The sequence below is a fragment of the Trachinotus anak genome, unplaced genomic scaffold (assembly GCF_046630095.1).
Source record: "Trachinotus anak isolate AG129_WGS33_773 ecotype Australia unplaced genomic scaffold, CSIRO_AGI_Tana_v1 ptg000019l, whole genome shotgun sequence".
Taxonomy (NCBI): domain Eukaryota; kingdom Metazoa; phylum Chordata; class Actinopteri; order Carangiformes; family Carangidae; genus Trachinotus; species Trachinotus anak.
The window spans coordinates 19,335,521-19,355,604 of record NW_027273870.1 but is presented as its reverse complement, the minus strand read 5'-3'; the positions used below and the strand labels follow the sequence as shown (position 1 = coordinate 19,355,604).

The following is a 20,084-nucleotide window of genomic DNA, read 5'->3' as shown; positions in this document are numbered from 1 at the left end:
ACACAAATTGTATTTTGTACGTGAGAATTTATTATTTCTATTTATTATATTATATAGGTGTTGTACTACTGATGCTGTTATTTTACTTCACTGCAGGAGGCAGTTTGGAGAGAGTGCAAGTGATTGCCAGTGACTTCTTTCATCACACTAAGTAACCTCATGTAAGAAAAAGACTTGCGGTTGAACACATGCAAATATGCAAAATTTCAGAGTCCTTATGAATAGGTTTCAAATTTTAAGCACAGGTTTTTTAAGTTCTGCGCAATGGTCCACTTTGACCCATGACAGATGTTTTCGCAAAGTGGATGGCCTTAATTACTGCTGATGTAACATTAGAGGCTCTGGTGACCAGCTCTCTGTCTGTTCCTTCATTGCAGTCTGATACTTCCGGAGGTGGATGGACTTATTCTTTCAAGGGGACAATAAAACAAAGCACATGGCACTGGCATCACAGAGCCAAGATTGAGATAATGACAGTGGGCCAGGAGATTGGAGTGCCCTTCTGAGTACCATCTAAATAGTCTCTACAAAGTGCTTGAGAACCTGATCTGTTTTTGTTGGGCTTTGTAGTAAAACTTCTCTGATTCATCTTCTGCTCATTAAAATTCCTGAGAGTAGATGAAGTGGAAACCAATGATGCGCGCTCAAGTCCAGGACAGTATATATATACTTTCGAGTTATAACCTCAAAATCAAAGCACAATCAAGCTAATGTGCCTGAGGAGGAGACACAAACTTTGAGAATTAAAGCCTAAACACAGTTGTATTTATTAACTATAGAACATGGCTGTATATTTTAGAGGTCAATAAACAACTGATTGTCATTTCTTATTCTTTAAATCCCTTTATTGATCTTCAAAGCATTTACTTCCACTCATCACCATCCTGTTTCTCAAAACGCTCATTGTCATCACTGATGGTGATTGCCAAGTAAACACTGAGCTATTTCAAGCAGCTCTGTTGTTTTATTTGATTCCACTGTTGCTCATGGTTTGGGCTTTGCACACTCCCTTGCCGGCCACTTCAAAGGCAGCTCCCTTGTAGGTTGCAACACACTGGCCGTCTGTGCGGAGATCTGGCTGAACCTGCTCCCATACCTTCTTTTTAGGGTTCAGCTCTTTGTCTGGTTCACCTGCGATCAAGAAGTCAGACTCATATATTAGACATTCTCTGTTCATCCATCACGCATGCAGGATTTATGGATCCAGAGTTGATGTTTTCTGAACTTTTTGTGGTATGTCATGCTATGTCATGCTATGTTAGTGCTAAGACACATTGATGGATGACTTTAAACTTTCCCTCATAGATTTTTCACATGCAGCATACACTGATACAATCGGTACAATAAGCTGAAGCCAATAAAAATTGTGGGCAAATGACCAACAATTATATCCGTAATCTGTCAGGCTAATTCAAATGTTATTTCTCCCGCATGAATTATGACCAGACTGACTTTCTACCATGTTCTATTACAGCATTAGTTTTCTAAAACTGCCATTTGTTCTTAGCTGTAACTCAAAACATCTAAAGTTAACTTCTCAGAACCAAAACATGCATCCAGGGAAAACAATTAAGCGAAGTTCTCATTTCATGATGCCGTTGCTTTTGATGTTGCTTGGCACTTGTGAAAATTCAAAGACAGTACTGGCTGGCTTCTGTCTGGTGTCAACTTTTTCTTCTCTGCACAGCCATGTCAGGGTATGAGGACACAAATGTGTTTCATATCCCAAGGCTGTGATTTCTGTTGGTTTATAATCCCAGAGTGGCAACAATCAAGTTTTGATCAGAAGCGTGAAAGAGATTTTGATGAGCAACTTGCACACATTCTGAAGTTCAAGCATAAATACTGGGCCCCATTAGTCAGGCAAATGGGGGCAATTACAACCAGCAGTGGATTGGCTGTAAGTGAATCTATACTACGGGGCTGTGGTGGGAGAGAAGACGTGGAGGCCAGGAAAAAGACAAGCTTCTTTCACCCATTACTTTCCATTTTATTTTGTTTAGAAAACAGCCCACCTGCTCAGTCCCACAAACAAACCATCAACCAATCCAGTCTTTGCTCTACTTCCACTTCTGTTTTCTCTTGAGCTGTGTTTTTATGGAATTATTTCAATATGATTCTTTTTTTAATGTAGCATCCATAAAAATCATTCAGGCCAAAGGGATCCCTCATGAATCAAGCTGATTTTGGAGTGGCTGGGAGATGTGTACTGCAAGAATGAAAGCCTTGGCTGACACAGCTGGCCTGTGAGTACTTGAGTGGACCACAAATCCACCTGCATCATATCTTCCTCTTTAGTTTTTTTCAAAAGGAACTCCCAATTTGGTTATTGTTCTTGAAACAATATGTGAATAAGAAGAACAATCAATCTTTCCACATTCAGCTTTGAAAACTTTTAGAACCACTGGCCTCTTGGTAGTGTTTTTCTTTCTGGCCACTTCATTAGGGTTTTTGAACGCTTTGCTCGCAGGACCTCGACCCTCATATGGTCGAGTTGATGTGTTAATTCATATGTTCATATGTCGTTTTTCTCAAAACACTTTTCATTGGTTGAACTTAACAGGACAGTTACGACACTTGACTTTCCAACTGGCTATATATATATATATATATATATATATATATATATATATATATATATATATATAAAAAGTCATAAAAAGTGCATTACATTCCTAGCAATGAACACTGATTAGCTTGTCAAATCAGCAGTCACAGTCCATTTAGCCCCCACCAAACAGAACTGAGGAGTCCTCTAATGAGAGCTTTGAGTGGGGTCTGAGAACGCATCATGATTGGTGTCTTCAGAGGAATGCATGTTGAGAATGGTGTGTTGTTTCTGGCCACAAGAAGGTTCAACAACACCCTTCATATCCTAAAGACAGAGGTATTTTGTGGATACTAGTCTGAGAAATTCCTTCAGTGGAATCACCTCAATGACAGTCACTCAGTGGTGAGGAAGCATCACTAGTCCTGTTTGGTTGCTTTTAACTTTTAAGTTTTATGTTAATGGTTTATCTGTTTTTGAGGGTATGGTAATCGGGTGATAGTACCTGGGAAGCCTTGGAAAGTAACTCTGTCCCCTGGTGCTGCTCCACTTGGAGGATCAAGGATTTCGACCTTGTCTGGAGAGCTGGCACACATGACCATAGCCTGGGACACCACTCCTCTCATCTTGGCTGGCTTCAGGTTACACAGCAGGACTGCCATGCGGTTCTGCATCTGTATGGTGGACATAAGATTAAATACATTTTTCAGCCCATAGGCCTTACACAATAGAGAAGAACAACAAATTATACCCAAGTGGAGGAAAAAAAAACAAACAAACAAAAAAAAAAAAAAAAACACCTTCAACTGAATGTGGTCTGTTTGGCTACGGGACAGAGAATTTCATGATCCAATATAGACCACGATGCAAAATTCCAGTCTCTTCTTTTAAAATTATTGTGTCCGATGGGCCTATGGTTTGTTTGCTCATTGCATAACACAAAAGGAGCAAACAGGAAAACATTAGATGCTTGAGTCTGGAGACCTCTGTGGCTCACCAAAATTTAAAAGAAGAACCGAGTAAGTTTCTGCCAAAAGCTGAGAAGAAGAAAAATCCAGCATTAAATCGGATGATGTATGCTAGATCTTAGGAAATAATCATACCTTTCTTTGAAGGACATACTTTAGGAAATGGCTACATAAATCTAAACTCACTCATGTTGCTTTGACAGAGCTTTGGTGGTAGTTTTCATTTTTTTCATCTCCAGGCAGTTTTGGCAAGCTGGGCATCGTGTGTGAATGTTTTGTAATGGTATTTACAAAATAGGCTGTTCGACTTGCGCAATATTTCATGTGTACTGCAGACACTTGTCCTAACTGTTATTTTACGATTTGCCTGTCTCAGTCTCATATTACTGAATATTTATCCACATTCAAAAGCACAGCCAGAAACCTCGTAATGCATCTCCTCTGATATTTCCCTCCCGCCTGCTTGACAGAAACAGATAATGCCTCAGACAGTTAACAAGAAAGTCAAAGAGGAGTTTGATTTTAGAGTTATTACCTCTGTGAGTAATGGGCTGACACAGACAAACAAAAGACAGCATACATGATTTCAGCAGGCATACGGTACCTATCCATTTAAACGTTATGCTCCGTCTACCTATGACGCAGAAAAGTAATATAAAAATGGTTCCCGGTCTAAAAACCTGAAGACAAATTCTGAAATACTGTCTGCCATAAAAGTAACTGGTGCTTTTCATTCAGATGAAATTCTACATACGGATTGTTTGTCTTCAGGAAGAAATCCACATGAAAGAAAAATAAACCCTAATATTTGATGGAGATCCTGAATCACCGACATAAAATGTGTGACTGTTAAATAACCAGCAGTCATCCTGAGAAGTCACTTTAAATAGATGAATAAATCCTTATTATGACCCTAGTGAGTCATAAATGTCAAAGTATACAGCACTGCTTGTGCGTCTAGTGAAAACAAATCTCAAGTAGAGTTTATGAAGCTAATATAAAAATCTAATTTGTAATTTAGTCCACATCTCCCTCACTCATAAGCAGAAAATCTGCTTTGGCAACTTAGTAGCAGTTGTTGCTTTTGATTGCTTGCAATCTGAAACTTGATGAGACATTCAGTGACCTTCAGGTTAGATCAATACCACGAGACAACTACAAGAGAACTGGTTTTCTACTGGTTTTTTAACATCAGTAAATTAGTATGCACCTCTGCTGCATACATCCTGGGAGATTCTTGTGAGGAAACCACTTGTGAGGTATCACTTTACAAAGCTCTCTGTTCAAACTGTTGATCGTATCTAAGTGACTCAGATCGTACCTGGTCCAGAGGTATGTGTTTGACCAGCCCGCTGACCACTGTCCTGGGTGAAGCTTCTCCCACATCAACCTGCTCCACATAGAGACTGTCGGCATCTGGATGCTTCTCAGCTGTGATTATACGTCCAATACGCATGTCCAAACGAGACACGTCCACCTTGGCATCCTCTTGACTGGGAGCTGCCTGCTTTTTCTCCGCTTTCTCCCCTCCTGGCATCAAAGAGCAGACAATAATGTCACAAATTTCATTGTCACATTTCATATGTCAGTGCTTTTAATTTGGGACTATATCAGTGAAAGTTTGATATGACAATTTGGTTGGGTGTTGTGCATTTCTGGCACAGAACCTCGGACAGCAGCTATCCATCATTTGTAAAGGGAAGGTTCGCTGAAGAGAGCAATCTCTGAGGGTTTTGATGCTATTAAACTTAATATGCATGATTTTATAAAAAAATGTTAGTTTAAAGCACAGAGAATATTTCAGCAAGCTGATACCTTTCCAAGGGAAATGATAAAAAAACAAATCATAGCTGAAACAATACTGGGCATCTGTCTGGAATCTGATTTAATTTCCTCCCATGAATGAAAACAAAATCCACCAATGATAGGCCTCAGGGTGGCATGCGCTTCATGTGAAGTAAATAAAATATTAAGGAAAGACAATTATTTACTTTTCCACCTCTTCCCAGAAGTGTGGACTACATAGCTTGACTAAATGACAATACCAATACCCACTTTTGGCTGAAGGTGAGCGATACATGATACAATGACATAGCAGAATAACAGATGCTTTCTCCCAAAGAGACAAAGTACCTTTCACTTACTCATCTGGCTTTCTTACACACATTCATTCAAGTGGATTGCACTGATCAAATGCTCACACAGTCTTTAATCATTACCCTGAGTCCACACCAACTCTGAAGTTCCAACCCTCTGCCTTTGATATTCAGCATTCCTCCCTTGAGTAATCTCTGCACTGCTGTGTTGACAGTAACATTACCAGGACTCCACTATTGTTACACATGGATTTGTAGACTAACAAGTGATGAGTGTTTGGATGAGGTGAGAACATAGCTCCATTAGAGTAAGCAAGAATTTAGCATGCACAATATCTTATCAAGAGGAGTATTAACAGCTCTGTAACATCTGGATGTGAGAAATAACAGCCCCTCCGATCAATTTGTCAGGGTCTTACAGCTTGTTGCTTTCTCTTTTTAAATTATAACCTCATAAACATATCCAGCATGGATTATATTGATGGTCTATGCCTGGCAGTTCTTCTAATTAGTCCAGATAGCATATTGCTGAAACACAATTAAAGTGTGAGTGATTTACTGCTAATTAATTAAAATTCTGTGGCTGGGATTTTCTTATTTTGTTGTTCTAAACTTATCATGAATGTAAAACAGTTTAATTTCATTATACTTCTTGCATAGGGATACTTTAGTTTTTATGATAGGGTCCTAGAGAGATGCACATCCACAAACCATTCAGTCATTCTCAAATTAGACTGCTGGTGACATTAGACAAGGATGCTTCCTCACAAATCATAATGAATAATGAAGCTTCATTTAACATATTCCAGCAAAGGCCCAGAGATCTTGGATCCATTTAGAAGCAGATATTGCTGCCTTACATCCATTATCACCTGATATTAGTAATTCAAATAAAGAAACATGTTTGGAGGAGGTCAAACAACATTTGCATCCAGTCAGCTGCTGATAGAAAAACTGGATCTTAAACAAAACCGCAAGTTCCAAAAATAAGAATAATAACATTGATGATATTGGCTTTGGCCTGGTCCTGCCAACAAACTGAAAATGAAAAACATGACAAGAAAGTTGCTATATAACAAGTCTAAACAGGTTTAATTTAACTGTTTTATTGGATGTGAAATCTTCAAAAGACTCGTAATAAGACCCTACAACATGTCATTTTTCTTTTTTTTTTCATTCAGCCATTACCTTTTTTCTCAGGCTTCTTCTTTTTACTCTCGTCCTTGGGAGGGGGGCTCTGGACAGCGGCAGGGGAGGCAGAGGGTGCTGGACCAGAGGGTTTGGGAGGGGTGGGCTTCGAACTGCACTCCACAGTGGGTTCGCCTGATGGCATGGCCACCTCACGCACTACAGGAAGGACGTATGCAAAATGTTAATACAGAGAAAGGGTCACATATTGGATCATAGTTACTAACAGAGACTATTTCTCAAATAAGTCTGTTGACTGATTTTCTCTGCGCACACTTGTGTTTTTGTTGTGTGAATGAAAGCACAGACAAGAGCATAGCACAACCACTTCTTGGTTGTGCCTTTTCACGCACAGAGCCGGTTGCATCAACATAATACGGTGAAATGACACAGAGGGAGCTTTATTTACACACCAAGTGGGAGGACTGCTCTCCTGATGCAAACAGTTTTGATGGGAAAATGACATAGTGTCCACACTGATGGAAACAAGGAAATGGAGCCATAAAGAAGGGAACAATGTCCTACAATAACTCCCCTGAAAAAAATAACCCCTCATTTAAGGCGCCTGATGTTTGAGTTCCTACAAAATCCTGTGCCTGTGTCTGACAAACATCGGCCTGCAGGCACACCACCAGCACCATAATGCTTTTAATTACCTTAATTGTATGTTAAGACCTGAGATCAAGACCTTTCCGGTTTACCTTGGAATTATGGGCAATAACCTCTTAAACTCTTGACATTCCACTTTAAGTTTCCTCAGTGGGAAAACACACCGTGATATCACATAATGATACTTAAAGTGAGTAAAATATTCAACCCCAAGACGCCATGTTTTTATAGAATTAGACCATTATATCAAATGGATCGTATCTAGACATCTTGTACATTACCTTCTGTGCATTTCTCAAAACTAAGCCAGACATAACTGGAATCTCTAGATACATTAGATAGAGGAATTTTTAATTAAACCTACAAAAAGCAATACTGTAATATTAACAATTGAACAACTTGATATATGTTGTTCCACAAAGAATTATCACCCAGCTCTTGAGTACTACACAACTTTTATTTGTTTTTGAGCCTGAAAACTCTTCTCTCATCAAACAGGTTGCCAGCTGCAGCAGGCAGGTGCTTCAGTGAAAGAACTCAGGTAAAACCCACTGTACACCACCTGCTTAACAGACAGAGAAGGCTAACGGCTGGCCAGTAAGCACAGTGGAGCATTTAGCAGCTTAACCACCAGGAGTTGGTGGAGACCAGTACAGAGCTAAAGGGAGAGTGAATACTGGACTTACATTTGGACTTGTATAGTATTTGCACTCAATAATAACAAAAAATAAATGCACGATCTGATTTAAAGGAGCCACAGATAGATCCAGCAGAGTTTATGATTTTCAGCTTTAAAATAGTGTTGGAGCAAATTTGACACTGAACTTCAATTGTCACTGTTTTCATTCCTTGGCTGCGGAAAAGTTTCTCTGACTGGCTGCTATTATAGTTGCATCAAATAGTTTGTTTTTCTCATCTCAATAACAAATCAGCAAGGCTGAAATTCCTTTCAAAAAGGTTCATATTTATCTGTGTTTTGATTGAGCTATTTTATGCCACCTTAAAGCCATTGAAAAGAAACCCCAAAAATAAACACCACAATTAGATACAATATGTGGAAAAACATAGCCCCGGGTGTATTGGAACACATTCCTTCAACGTTCCAACACTAACATATTGAGTGTTTTTGAATAAGGTTAAATTGCTTATTTCTTCCAGTCCCCCTTTTATTCCTGCAGCTTCTTTCTGGAAAACATTAAATGTGTGTTAATGTGTGTGATCTGAGCTATTTGGCCTCAAATGTCAACCTATGTCAGTCGCACAATAGCTGACAGACATATTGTCCCCATCACTGTAATGGGGATTCTTGAGGCACTATGGTTGCTTATAATAAAAACAAAAAAAAGATCTGGTTATAATGGGCTGAAGCGAGAATGTACGAGATGTTATCATTGATAGTACAAACCAAACAATGCTCTAATGAGCTACAACTGACATCAAATGTTCCTAAGTCCGGCACACACAACTGCTTCTATAACTCGATATAAAAGGATAACAACATCAAGGTCTTTTTAAAAAGGCAAACAAACATTTGATCTGCAATGGAAGTCTTTGCTGGGAACCAAACTCAGCATACCTCCCCTCCGCTTCTCTTTTTCCAGCAGCTGTTTTTTCAGTTCCTCGATGTCATTCTTCAGTTTCGCGTTCTCCACCATCAGTTTCTTCTCTTCTCTGACACTGGCCTGGACGACTGCAAAGAGGCAAATTCTTGTTACTACAGCACAGGAATTAAATTTCAATTTCCCACGGGGCATTTTAAGAACCGCTTAACTAGTACAAATATATTACTGACTAAAATACGTTGACTGTTGAAATCAATATCATGAGTCTTCGGGGATTAAAAGAGTCATGAAATTGTGAACTAATACAGTTTTCGACCCGTGGTAATTCATCTTTCTCAATTTGTGCAGGTGATAACATTTAAAGTGTGGAATGATATGGGATGATGGAGATGGATATTCAAGGATGGAGCTTTATTATTTACACAGCCGCAACAAAAATATGGCCTACATTCCCTTCCACTCATTCATTTTTATTTTTTTATGAATTGACAAAATACAAATTTTGATTCCATTGAGGTTATCTTTAGACTAATTTGTCAACTAAAGAACACTTTTATATACCTGAGGCCCTCAGGTTTCATATACTTGCTAGGGGTCCTTCTTGAATTTCACTCATATAATCATTCTCTAAATAAAATGAAACTGTAACTTTCTGTAAATGGACTTCATATATATAGCGTTTTTACAATAGGCCTTTCATTTGCTGACCGAGTTGTTGTGTATGGGTGTTAGTGTGTGGTGTCTTTTCTTACTGGCTTTCTCCTTCAGCAGCTGGACTTGCTGTTTGAGGTACTCGATGATCTGGTCAGCCTCAGCTGCTCGCTGCTCCAGCCTCAACAACGGATTGTGACCTGACATCTTGACCAAGGAGCGAGCCAGGAACCTAAAAAAAAAGACAAAAAAAAACCAAACAAAAAACCTTTAAAGCCATCACTACACTATAAAATACTCAATTACAACAGGTAGACGTTAAGGCTGAATAATAAACTGAAGCAATTCTACTGGGATTTGTATGTGGAGTGTGTTTTCTTTTGTTTTAAATACAAGTAAGAAGTCATGTATTGTGAATAGTTAATAACTCACCCGATTCCCTGTTTTTTAAATGAAGTTGTGTGACTCTTTGTAGCAAAATAACGAAGCTAAGTCAAAACCTAGTACTGGACTGTTATGTCTTTGCATTCTGCCTAGTGTCAGCCAGTTTCAGCCCTTTATCTGTTTGCTTCTCTCCTACTCTCCGTGCTCACATTTACAGTATTTTAATACAGCGGTATTCCCAATAAAGCTGTTCTCATTTACACGTTTTTCTGTCTCTGCTGTCAGAAAACGGAACAAATATGAATACTAACTCATCAACTACATGTTAACCAACAGTCATTTCCAAGCTATTTTTGAGCTGCTGCTCTGCCCTGCTAAAATCCTGATTTTATAGCAATGACATCTTCTGACAAAAATCACCATTCACATAAGTTAAAATCATCAGGTGTGCTATCATTTCAGCTACATTTACTTGTAAGATGATCAGTCAGGGAGAAAGTTAGCTCATCCATGTCAGCTGCCATGCGGTCAGCTTGGAGAGGCGTACCTGCAGAGGCAAGCGCTTCATGGGCAATACTGGTGACTCTCTTTTATGGACAGCAGCTAAGCTTTGTCCAAAAAGTTGCTAGATTTGTCGCTAAGTGCTTCTTCTGAACGAAAGTTGATAAAGGGGTGTGGAAAGTCTGTGAATTTGGCAACACAGGCGCTAAAGTGGCAACACTGCTTGTTTACGCCAAATCATTTTGAAAGAGCAATGACCAATGGAAAAAGTCCAAAACTCGACTGCGTGACCAACGGTGTAATCCTATCAGTCAGGCAGTGACATTCGCATTTATAGGGCTGCGACCCGCTGCTGCGGTCCAGTCAAAAAGAGATGGTATTTTCAAGTACCATGCTGAACATCTACAAAAGATACATGTTTGGAGTTACAAGGTTTGCATTCCAGTGCAACCCCACCACAAACTACAGCCTCCGAAATGACCGCAGAGTAGAGTCAACTCCTCTCCGACAGTCTCAACAAAAAGTGAGCACTGTAATTTCCACAGAGGTGGTATGTGTTAAAGGGCTGTTCCATACTATAACATTACATTGTACAGGGCTTTCCTATTTTTTTGTAATATTCCATAACATCATGTTAGTATGTTCTGGCAGCACTTCAACTGCTTCATTGTTTTATACTGTATAGTCTTAAATAGAAAATAAAGCACTGTGGATGCCAAATTGTAATATGTCTGATAGAACAATCATACTTTGACATATTTTCCATGACATGCAGCCCGAGCATGTTTTAAACCATGTGTTAATGCAATTTAATTTTCATGACTGTTATACTTTGGCTGGTTCTCCAATGTGACAGAAATCTGACCTCTGTTCACAAGGCACTTTGAGACATAATCAACACATGTTGGGTTTCCATAAAAGTGAGAGTAAATCAGTAAATCTCGATTCCAAACGTGTCCAATTTTAAAGTTTGCTGCAACATTTCAGTTTTTGAAAACATCACAAACAGTGAGGTGCCTGAAAAAGTGCCTTGAAAAGTTCCAAGTCAACTTGGTCGAGCCAAATTCTTGGATGTAATCCTATCTGTCTTTCACAGTGGTGGAGTGTCATTTCACATGCGGTGAAGTGACATTCAGATAATTTATATTAGCATTACATTATATATTTAGTTTTGAAGATAAAGTTCAAAAGGGATCAGCCACTCTTGTGCCACTCCACAAAAATACAGCTGGCCATCAGTTTGGGTTTGGGGTTATGTTCCTTTATCTTACTGAGCATGGCAAATTACTTCTTGAAGAAAGAGGAAAAGAAAGATTTTTAAAGGCGGAGGCATGGAGAAGAAAACTTCTTACACATATTACAGGGAGGCGCTGGAAAACAACAGCTGGCCCAAGATGAAAACAAAATGTTGGGGGATGAGGAAATTAGAAACACAAAAGAGCTGGAGTTGATAAAATCAAGGATCAAAGCATTGTTTTATGTGAAACTGAATTGATTTAAACAGGACCAGTGGTGGAGTAATAACAAGAGCCACAAAAAGGCTGATCTCATTTGGATAACCTCTAAAAATGGGTCCTGGAGCTGAGGTATGGTCCGTAGCATTTAAAACATGAAGAGGTCATTGTAGCTTTGGATTTCAGATGGAAATAGTCAAATATTACAGTGACGTGAGCTTTCACTGGCCTTCAGCCTGCCTAATGTGCCTGTCTTCACTATATGGGAATTAAAATATCTTTGATTCATCTTCTGTTTGCAACTGTATAAATTTAGCTGGTTAACTACACTAAACAGAGGACAGCTGGTGCTCAAATGGCAGAAGGCGTCTGACTACTTGCATTCTTATCAATTTACTAAAAGCAGACATGACTGTTTTAGTCATGCAGTTCACGACAGTTCACACACGCACATATTATGTCCACATCTATTTTCAAATTAAAATATCAAAGACAACTCTGCATAGCTATACACTGGCTACATGTGTGGTTGGAATCAAATCCGTAAATCTATTACATTTAACCACCAGCTTTCCCCGGTATGGTGGTGGTGTGTGAACAGACCCACCGGGAGACAAGTGTTTCCTCTTTTTATGCTCCGTTCCCACAGTAAAAATACACTGCAAGAGGAGAGTTCCCTACCTGTCTGCCAACCAGACCATTAAGAAAGAAAAGTCAGCACAGTATGCCAGCACCACCTGAAGGCATTACAAGGACCTACACATATTAACTTAAAAGAGACGTGTAGCCCTCACAGAAGACGTTAGTGCCTTCCTCATAGTCAGCCTTTAATGGGATAAAACTAATGCATGCAGGATAGTAAAGTCAAAAATAATGTATGTTCTTATGTAAATGTTATCACAGCTCAGCAATAATTAGAGTTTTAAAAAAAGTCAACAGGCAGATAGCTATTAAGAAGCTATACTCACAGGCCTTTTGATAAAATCTGTCAAAATATGATGCATTGCCAAGAATAGTTGAAATCATGGACTCTCCCTCCATGACCAATGCTTAACTCTTCATTTGTGTTTATTATTATTGATTATATAACAGTTATTTTTTTCAAATTATTGGTTAAACTGAAATCGAAAGAATATGTCAACATGGCCGTCACATGGGGCCATATTTTGTCAACACGCAAAAATACTAAATCTGCCACAGCAGTGGTCCTCAAAGTGGGGTCTGGCTACCCTCACGGGTCCTTGAGAGGGTTCCCAGCTAAAAAGGGGAATTATTTATTTTCAATATAATTCCATCCATAAGTAACATAATGACAGAATGTATGACTATTTTGGTAACCAGTTTCAAACACTGTGTGTAATAAAACACTTAAAGGCAAAAAATATGTGTCATTTTAGGCGTCCTTGATGTGAAAAGGCTTGAGAACCACTCTCTTCATTAAATTACTATGAAGCCCTCTTAAAAACACATATAAAATTAACTGATGATAATTAATTGTTTAAGTCATATTTCATGGACAAAACATAACATGTTTCTGACGTAAACATGATAATTTCTGAATCATTCCACTCTTTATTGTGAGGATTTTCTGATTTTTTTTTATACTACTGTATAAAAACTGAACACCTGTGGGTTTCTGGACTCAACACGAAATACACAATTTAAGAATTAATAACTGTATTATCTATGTTAATTCACAGACTGAAAATCACAAATTATTCAATATTGAGACTGAAATCAATTCCTGCAGCCGTGGATTAATAATGATATATGTTATTACTTCCTGTAGTTTCAGTCGTTTACAAATTATAGTAATGAAACAAGAATAATCTTATTCCATACAGCAGTTGTGTTGATCACTAAATTAGGCTTGAATATGGGTCGTGGAGAAGAGATTGCTAAACAGGATTACTTGGCGTTGCGTCAGTCAAATCAGTGCGCTATTAACTGTCATGTATCCATCACCAGTAAACCACTGGCAAGAAGGTTGCTCATACGCTGCTGACAGCTTACGATTCAAATACAGCAATGGTTAGTTAAAGCAGAGAAATGAACCACAAAGGGCTTTTTTTTTTAAACAAACACAAAGAAACTTACATGGACTACGACCGGCGGACCCAACACGTTTCAGGGAGCGTTGGGGGCTTGACAGCTGCAACTGTCTGATCAGCTAGCCGCCGAGAGGCTAACTCAGGCCCCCAGTGGCGACAGATCTCTATAGAATCCGGATGTGAAGCAGGCTTGAGCATTTCGCCTCGCCGTTCGCTGGACACATGTTCTGCAGATCAACACAGAGTGCAGGGAGGCAACGGCAATCGCCTGTGTGCAATTACGAGAACGAGAATTGACGAAAAAAAAAAAAAAAAATCGGAAATATCACTTCAACTTTAGATGAAATATCATTTTTTGGCTGATTTAAGCAGGTTTGTTCCGTAGAAAGCGTCTTTTGTGTGCTACTTTGTCGCACAAAATTGACGTCGTTGATCACGTTCACTCAGCTGTTTCCGTCACGTCGCAGAGGCAGGAAAGGATTTCATTTAAAGATATTTTGATAGTTATTTCCAATTCATTCTGCCGACATGACTTTGCAGCCTTCCCGTTAAGCGTGAGTAAATACCCTTTTAGGAGGCAGCACACATTACACCACTGGTAATAAAGCAATTGTATTCATAACTAAGCGACATGCACACCGTGGGTTTAGCACAGAGTGTGTTTTGTTTCCGGAGTTGCTTTACATTTCAACTATATGGTGTAAATACGTTGTAATTACAAACACAGAGTTAACCTGTCACTTACTCTAGCGACGGCGTTTGCCTCAGACAGCGTTAACACGTTTACAAGCTTTAACTAAGAGGTTTCGGTGGTTTGGTGGCTAACCCTGAAATAAATGAGAAACTGGATGTTAATATACCACACAATGCTGATGATCATTCATAGTCGTATATATTATCACCTATTGTTCACACAATGCACTGAAAACTCTCTTTTACATCCTCAGTGCTCCAAGTTAGTGCTTCAAGCCAAATGAGGCCCCTCAAAGATGCTCAGCTGGGGGCCTTCACATTTTTTGCCTCAGCTCTCCCTCATGATGTATGTGGAAGCAATGGCCTCCCTCTCACCCCCAACTCCATCAAAATCCTGGGACGCTTTCAGATCCTCAAGACCATCACTCATCCCAGACTCTGCCAATATGTGGACATCTCCAGAGGGAAACATGGTATGACTTGTAGTCTTTGAGAGAGGTCTAATCATATTGTATACCCTGCCCCTCAGTTTCATCACGTATTATTTTCAGTGAGTGATATTGTGTCCTTGATGTGCACTCTCACTGAACTCATCCAAAACATACCTGGCCTTTTATTTGAACGATCAAGGCAGCAGCGTCTGTCTAAGCTTTAGACTCTCATCTTGTTGCTGTTTGTTAGTGATGTGGAATGCATGTTTGCTGTGGTCTCTATACAGTTTGTTGTTGAAAGATTGGACACAATAACATTGTGTCAGACTGCGTTTTTTGCAGTTCAACCCAGGTATATAACAGCCCATGAAGTTAATGTTAAGTCTCAGTCAAAACCTCTATGAAGGTGAAAAAAAACACACATTCTGACTTTGCTAACTCAGTTGAATTTCTTTACTTTGGTTTCTTCTTCTCCTTGTTTTATAGAACGGCTGATTGTTGTTGCTGAACACTATGAAAGCAGTTTAAGTGATTTCCAAAAACAGGGGAAAACTACCTGGTGAGATTGCCATTACACATCTTTATTAACCATTCAGCAGTAATTAGAGTAAATGTGATGAACCCAAAGTTCACTTTCACTGGAGAACAGTTATTGCTAAACCTTCTACTGTTGATAAATGATAATGTAAATGATGGGCAGGGAAATTGTGTGCATTAACCTTGACATCTACTGGCGGAGGTTAGATTTGCATAATAACAAAAGAGAGTAGAGTGGATGAATTTTCCCACATATCTCCTCTCTGACCCAGTCACCACCTGACCCTCCAGAAGGTTTTACACACAGGCGTGTTTGTGTTTGTGTTAGCCCAGAGAAGGTGCTGCAGATAGCCTTTGAGGTCCTTGAAGGTCTGGAGTTTATGAACAAACATGGTATGGTGCACAGAGCCCTCAGTGGACACAATGTGCTGATGGACTGCAAGGTACTGTTTCCTTCAAATTGAGCTGCTCCAGTATATATTATATACAGTATGCCTTAATGACTGTCCAGTACTGTCATTCTAAAATGCTTTTTTTCTTTGTAGGGGAAGGTCAAGCTGGCGAAGTTTGGCCTTTATCACATGACTGATCATGGGGCCGATGTAGATTTTCCCATTGGGTATGTCTTTTTCTCCTCGTTTATCACAGAGAAAGGTTCATTAGTGCACCTCTGGAACGCCTCAGCTGGTTGGACTGAGCTATATGAGCTATCTGTTCAGAGTCAAAGGTTTACTTGTATCTGTTTGATGTTAGTCAGATAATGAAGAAAGGCAGTTGACCGTAACATTGATGTATAATTGCTCATCCTTTTTCATAGAAACCAGGTTTTGGGGCATCAAAATTGTTTCCTGGTTGAGGAACTGTAACCGATCGTTGGACTTTTATCCTAATCCAAAGGCCTTTTTGTTCTACCAAGTATCTCTGTGTAATATCCTTTTGCAAATTGAAAAGAGGAATGATGGCACATTCCCAGAATTTTCAGCAAAACATCTGGATAGAAAATGTAATGAATGTAACTGTCAAACAGTAATGCAGATTGTGTACATACAACACCTAATGGCAAAGATGTGAACAATATGATTATTTTATATAGTTACTATTGTGTAACTTGAATCAGCATGGTTTAGATTAGTTGACTGGGTATTTACTGTAAGTGTCACTCAGAGGCTGACAAAGAAATGTGCTTATCTGCTCCATGATTTTGACCTCAGGTACCCATCATACCTTGCTCCAGAGGTGATCGCTCAGGGCTCCTTCCACAGTAGTGACCCTTCCCACGATGAATCTCCTCTGCCCTCAGGACCCAAGACTGATGTCTGGTCCCTTGGGGTTTTGCTCTTTGAATTGTGTGCAGTAAGTTTCCTACATAAACTGCTTCATGCTAGCATAAGACATTCATGTAAGACTTTTTATGTTGTTTGGGTTTTGTCTGAATATCATTCACCTTAAAATATAATGCTGTGAATCTGTTACAGGGCAGACGACTACTGCAGAATATTGATATAAGTGAGAGATTGAAATTTATTCTAACCTTGGGTAAGTGAAAGGGTGTAATTACTTTAAGTACTGAGCAATATGCTCTTAAGCTCAATTAGGCTGACGCTGTGATATTGTCATTCTTAGGTTGCATGGACGACATTGTCACTGTCCTTGCTGAGGAACATGGTTGTCTGGATACAATTAAGGTAGTAAAAATCAATTACTGTCTTGATCTTAGTTAATAAGACTCTTTATATTTAAGAAGGTATTTTTAATTGCTAGTCATGTTTAATGGCGTTTTGTAAGGACAGAGCCATTAACCATCACTGCAGAATGAGGTCACACTATTGGCATTACAATATTATCTGTACCTGAACTCAGGTATTGTATTACACACACAGTTGGCAATTTGTTAGGAACACTTAGATAAAGCTAATGTGGTCTAATACAGCAGAAATACAGTAAATTCTCCCTTCATGACAGTTCTAATGTTCAGTTTGTGTTGCACCTGTTTCACAGAGGTGATGATCGAACTGTTTGATGATTCTGGAGGATGTAGTTTGTGAGGCTGTTGATATGTACTGCATTATGCAAAGAGGTGTCTGTTATTTAGCCTAGCCTGATTGATATAAATGGGGTGGACAAAATAATAGACATAGCTGTTAGTATAATGTGGTACAAATCAACAGCACCACAAAGTACCTCAGAGTCTGACAGAACATTTGATGCCATCTTTGTCTGACATAATGATACTCGGCAGTTTTCTAAACCCCCTAATGGTACGGTTGGTCCTCAGAAATGTTGATGTTTGAGACCCAGCCCTGTAATGAATAGATTTTGTGGGTGTTTCCGAATGATCTGTTAAAGCTAAAAGGTTATTTGTATGAAAACAGTGTCACTCACTCATCCCCTGTAATCATTATAAATACAAACATAATAATTTCCAGTAAGTCAGAATTACACAGTACTTTTTTATGCGTTTAAACATATTCAATCACACGGATCTAGTTCCATTGTAAGTTTTGTGTAAGCAGTTTTAAATCTTTCTTGGCTTATTGAAAGTCTATATGGGATCTGTCTATATTGTGTGTCATTTTTACAGGAGCTGCCTGAGAATGTTGTGGAGTTATTAAGGAAATGCTTGACCTTTCTTCCATCCAAAAGGTAAATACACTCTCTGTTGGATGTCATATCCTGTTGGAGGACATTGGCCCTTAAGTTTCCAAAACACTTTGGTCATGCGTGTTATGAAGTAGTTGTGCAGCGTGTACGTCAGAGAGGATTCCAGCACGCTAAAACCAATGTACCAAAATAAACAGATGCAAGTTATTGCTTGCACTGTGATAAACAGCTTTTATGACTTTGTGCAACTAAAGGTTTAATATCATAGTTTCCCAAGTTTTTTACAAAATGCACATTTCATGTTTTTGGATATTTTGTGGTTATGACCATGAAGTCTTTGTGTGTACCCTCCAGGCCAACCCCTGCACAGCTGCTGAGAGACCCTGTGTTCAGTGGGGTCTCGTGCCACTATACACCCTTCCAGAAGCCTGTCAGCCTTTTCTCCTCTTCCCTGCGCTGTGCACATCTGGAGCTTCCAGAGGACATCAGTGACCTTTGCAAAGGTCTGGCCCAACTGCACCCAGCTGTACAGTGCATGTAGACTGAAACACACTCTGACGCTCAACATACACACCAATCACCTCTGAAATACCATTTCTTAAAGCTGAATTGATGATCTTGAAGTAGCTTTAATTAGGTGTCGAGTAAAGTCAAAACATCTAACTGTCCACTGTGAGAATCTTATATTGAGTTAAGTTTTTGATATCTCAAATAACCTTTGATCAAATCGTCTTTTTCATGTTTTTGAACATTGAACATGAGTTTTGTCCATTTTAATTCCAAGCACCACACAGCTGGACTGAAAGATAATTCTACTAGATTTTTATACTAATCAGTTCTTTACTGCAGCCTAATTTGTGTTTTTGCATGTTATAATATAATATTTTACATTTGCCCCTGCCTCTTATTTACATAAATTGCACATCATTTAGTTCGTTCCCTTCTAAGACCTGTGAAACATAATGTATGTTAGGCCTTCCCAACAATAAACAGGGTTAGAAAATGAAATGTACACAGGTTCTATCTTGTAGACAGGAGATAAACTGAGCATAGAGCATGGGCGCAAGTGTTTGTTTCAACTGTTGTTGGCCTGATGAAATCTCATAAGTTAAATTTATTAGTGTAATTTTCTTAAAATTTGATCCCAAGCAGTACACCACAGCTGTGTGACTGAACAACAATTTTTAGGTCATGGATTCATAAATCAGTTGCGCTTGTTACTGCGCCTCCTGTGCCTAAGAGGAGGCGTTCACTGTTTTGTGTGTTTGCTATCAGATGATGATGAAGACTACCTGTCAGAGCGGGCCATAGATGAGGTGTACCATCTGTGGTGTCTGGCCGGGGGAGACCTGGAGAAGGAGCTGACCAATAAGGAGATCATACAGTCCAAACCTCCGATTTGCACACTTCCCAAGTACATCACGCACATACATAAGCACACACAAGTGCATTTTCTAGTTCATTTTAAAATGTTTCTGTCTTTTGGTTTTTGTCTTATTCTTTTTTTCTTTTTTTCCTTTAGTTTTGTCCTGGAAGACGGGGAGTCATTTGGCCAGGGCAGGGATCGGAGTTTCTTGTTAGATGACACTACAGTGACGCTGTCTCTGTGCCAACTCAGAAATGTAAGACAACAAAATCGTGTACATGTACAATATTATTAAATGAAGGTATTGTGGTTGAGATTAGGATTCTTAATATTCTGCGTCCAGTACTGAATGTTAAAGCCAACTAGAGAAGAAAGCAAATGAGCAAAGAATACTTGCGTCATTGATTAGTAGATTAGTAGACAACTATTTTGATAATTGATGAA

At 39.1% G+C, this 20,084-nt stretch overlaps 2 protein-coding genes across 2 annotated transcripts in view; one reads left to right on the top strand and one right to left on the bottom strand.

The window, feature by feature from the left end:
- Positions 1 to 823: 823 nt before the first annotated feature.
- aimp1a (aminoacyl tRNA synthetase complex interacting multifunctional protein 1a) lies at positions 824 to 14,196 on the bottom strand. The gene is made up of 7 exons (XM_071504240.1): positions 14,059 to 14,196; positions 9,724 to 9,854; positions 8,986 to 9,099; positions 6,801 to 6,959; positions 4,838 to 5,046; positions 3,054 to 3,222; positions 824 to 1,131 (listed from the first exon to the last, which is right to left on the bottom strand). Coding segments are annotated over exons 1-7 (951 nt in total). The 5' UTR covers positions 14,061 to 14,196; the 3' UTR covers positions 824 to 964.
- Positions 14,197 to 14,425: 229 nt separating this feature from the next.
- The window catches only part of tbck (TBC1 domain containing kinase), a 42,042-nt gene continuing 36,383 nt past the window's right edge, over positions 14,426 to 20,084 (top strand). Inside the window, exons 1-12 of the mRNA XM_071504239.1 lie at positions 14,426 to 14,566; positions 14,960 to 15,178; positions 15,623 to 15,695; positions 16,002 to 16,116; positions 16,219 to 16,292; positions 16,885 to 17,026; positions 17,149 to 17,209; positions 17,297 to 17,358; positions 18,255 to 18,316; positions 18,629 to 18,777; positions 19,550 to 19,688; positions 19,797 to 19,896. Coding sequence (XP_071360340.1) covers positions 14,986 to 15,178; positions 15,623 to 15,695; positions 16,002 to 16,116; positions 16,219 to 16,292; positions 16,885 to 17,026; positions 17,149 to 17,209; positions 17,297 to 17,358; positions 18,255 to 18,316; positions 18,629 to 18,777; positions 19,550 to 19,688; positions 19,797 to 19,896 — 1,170 coding nt within the window. The 5' untranslated portion in view covers positions 14,426 to 14,566; positions 14,960 to 14,985. The remainder of the gene's footprint in view (positions 14,567 to 14,959; positions 15,179 to 15,622; positions 15,696 to 16,001; positions 16,117 to 16,218; positions 16,293 to 16,884; positions 17,027 to 17,148; positions 17,210 to 17,296; positions 17,359 to 18,254; positions 18,317 to 18,628; positions 18,778 to 19,549; positions 19,689 to 19,796; positions 19,897 to 20,084) is intronic.

Coding starts and splice junctions, on each gene's coding strand:
- aimp1a (XM_071504240.1), bottom strand. Junction 6,960..8,985: donor AAAAGAGAAGCGGAGGGGAG/GTATGCTGAGTT, acceptor TCCTTCCTGTAG/TGCGTGAGGTGGCCATGCCA. Junction 1,132..3,053: donor TACTTTCCAAGGCTTCCCAG/GTACTATCACCC, acceptor TCTTGATCGCAG/GTGAACCAGACAAAGAGCTG.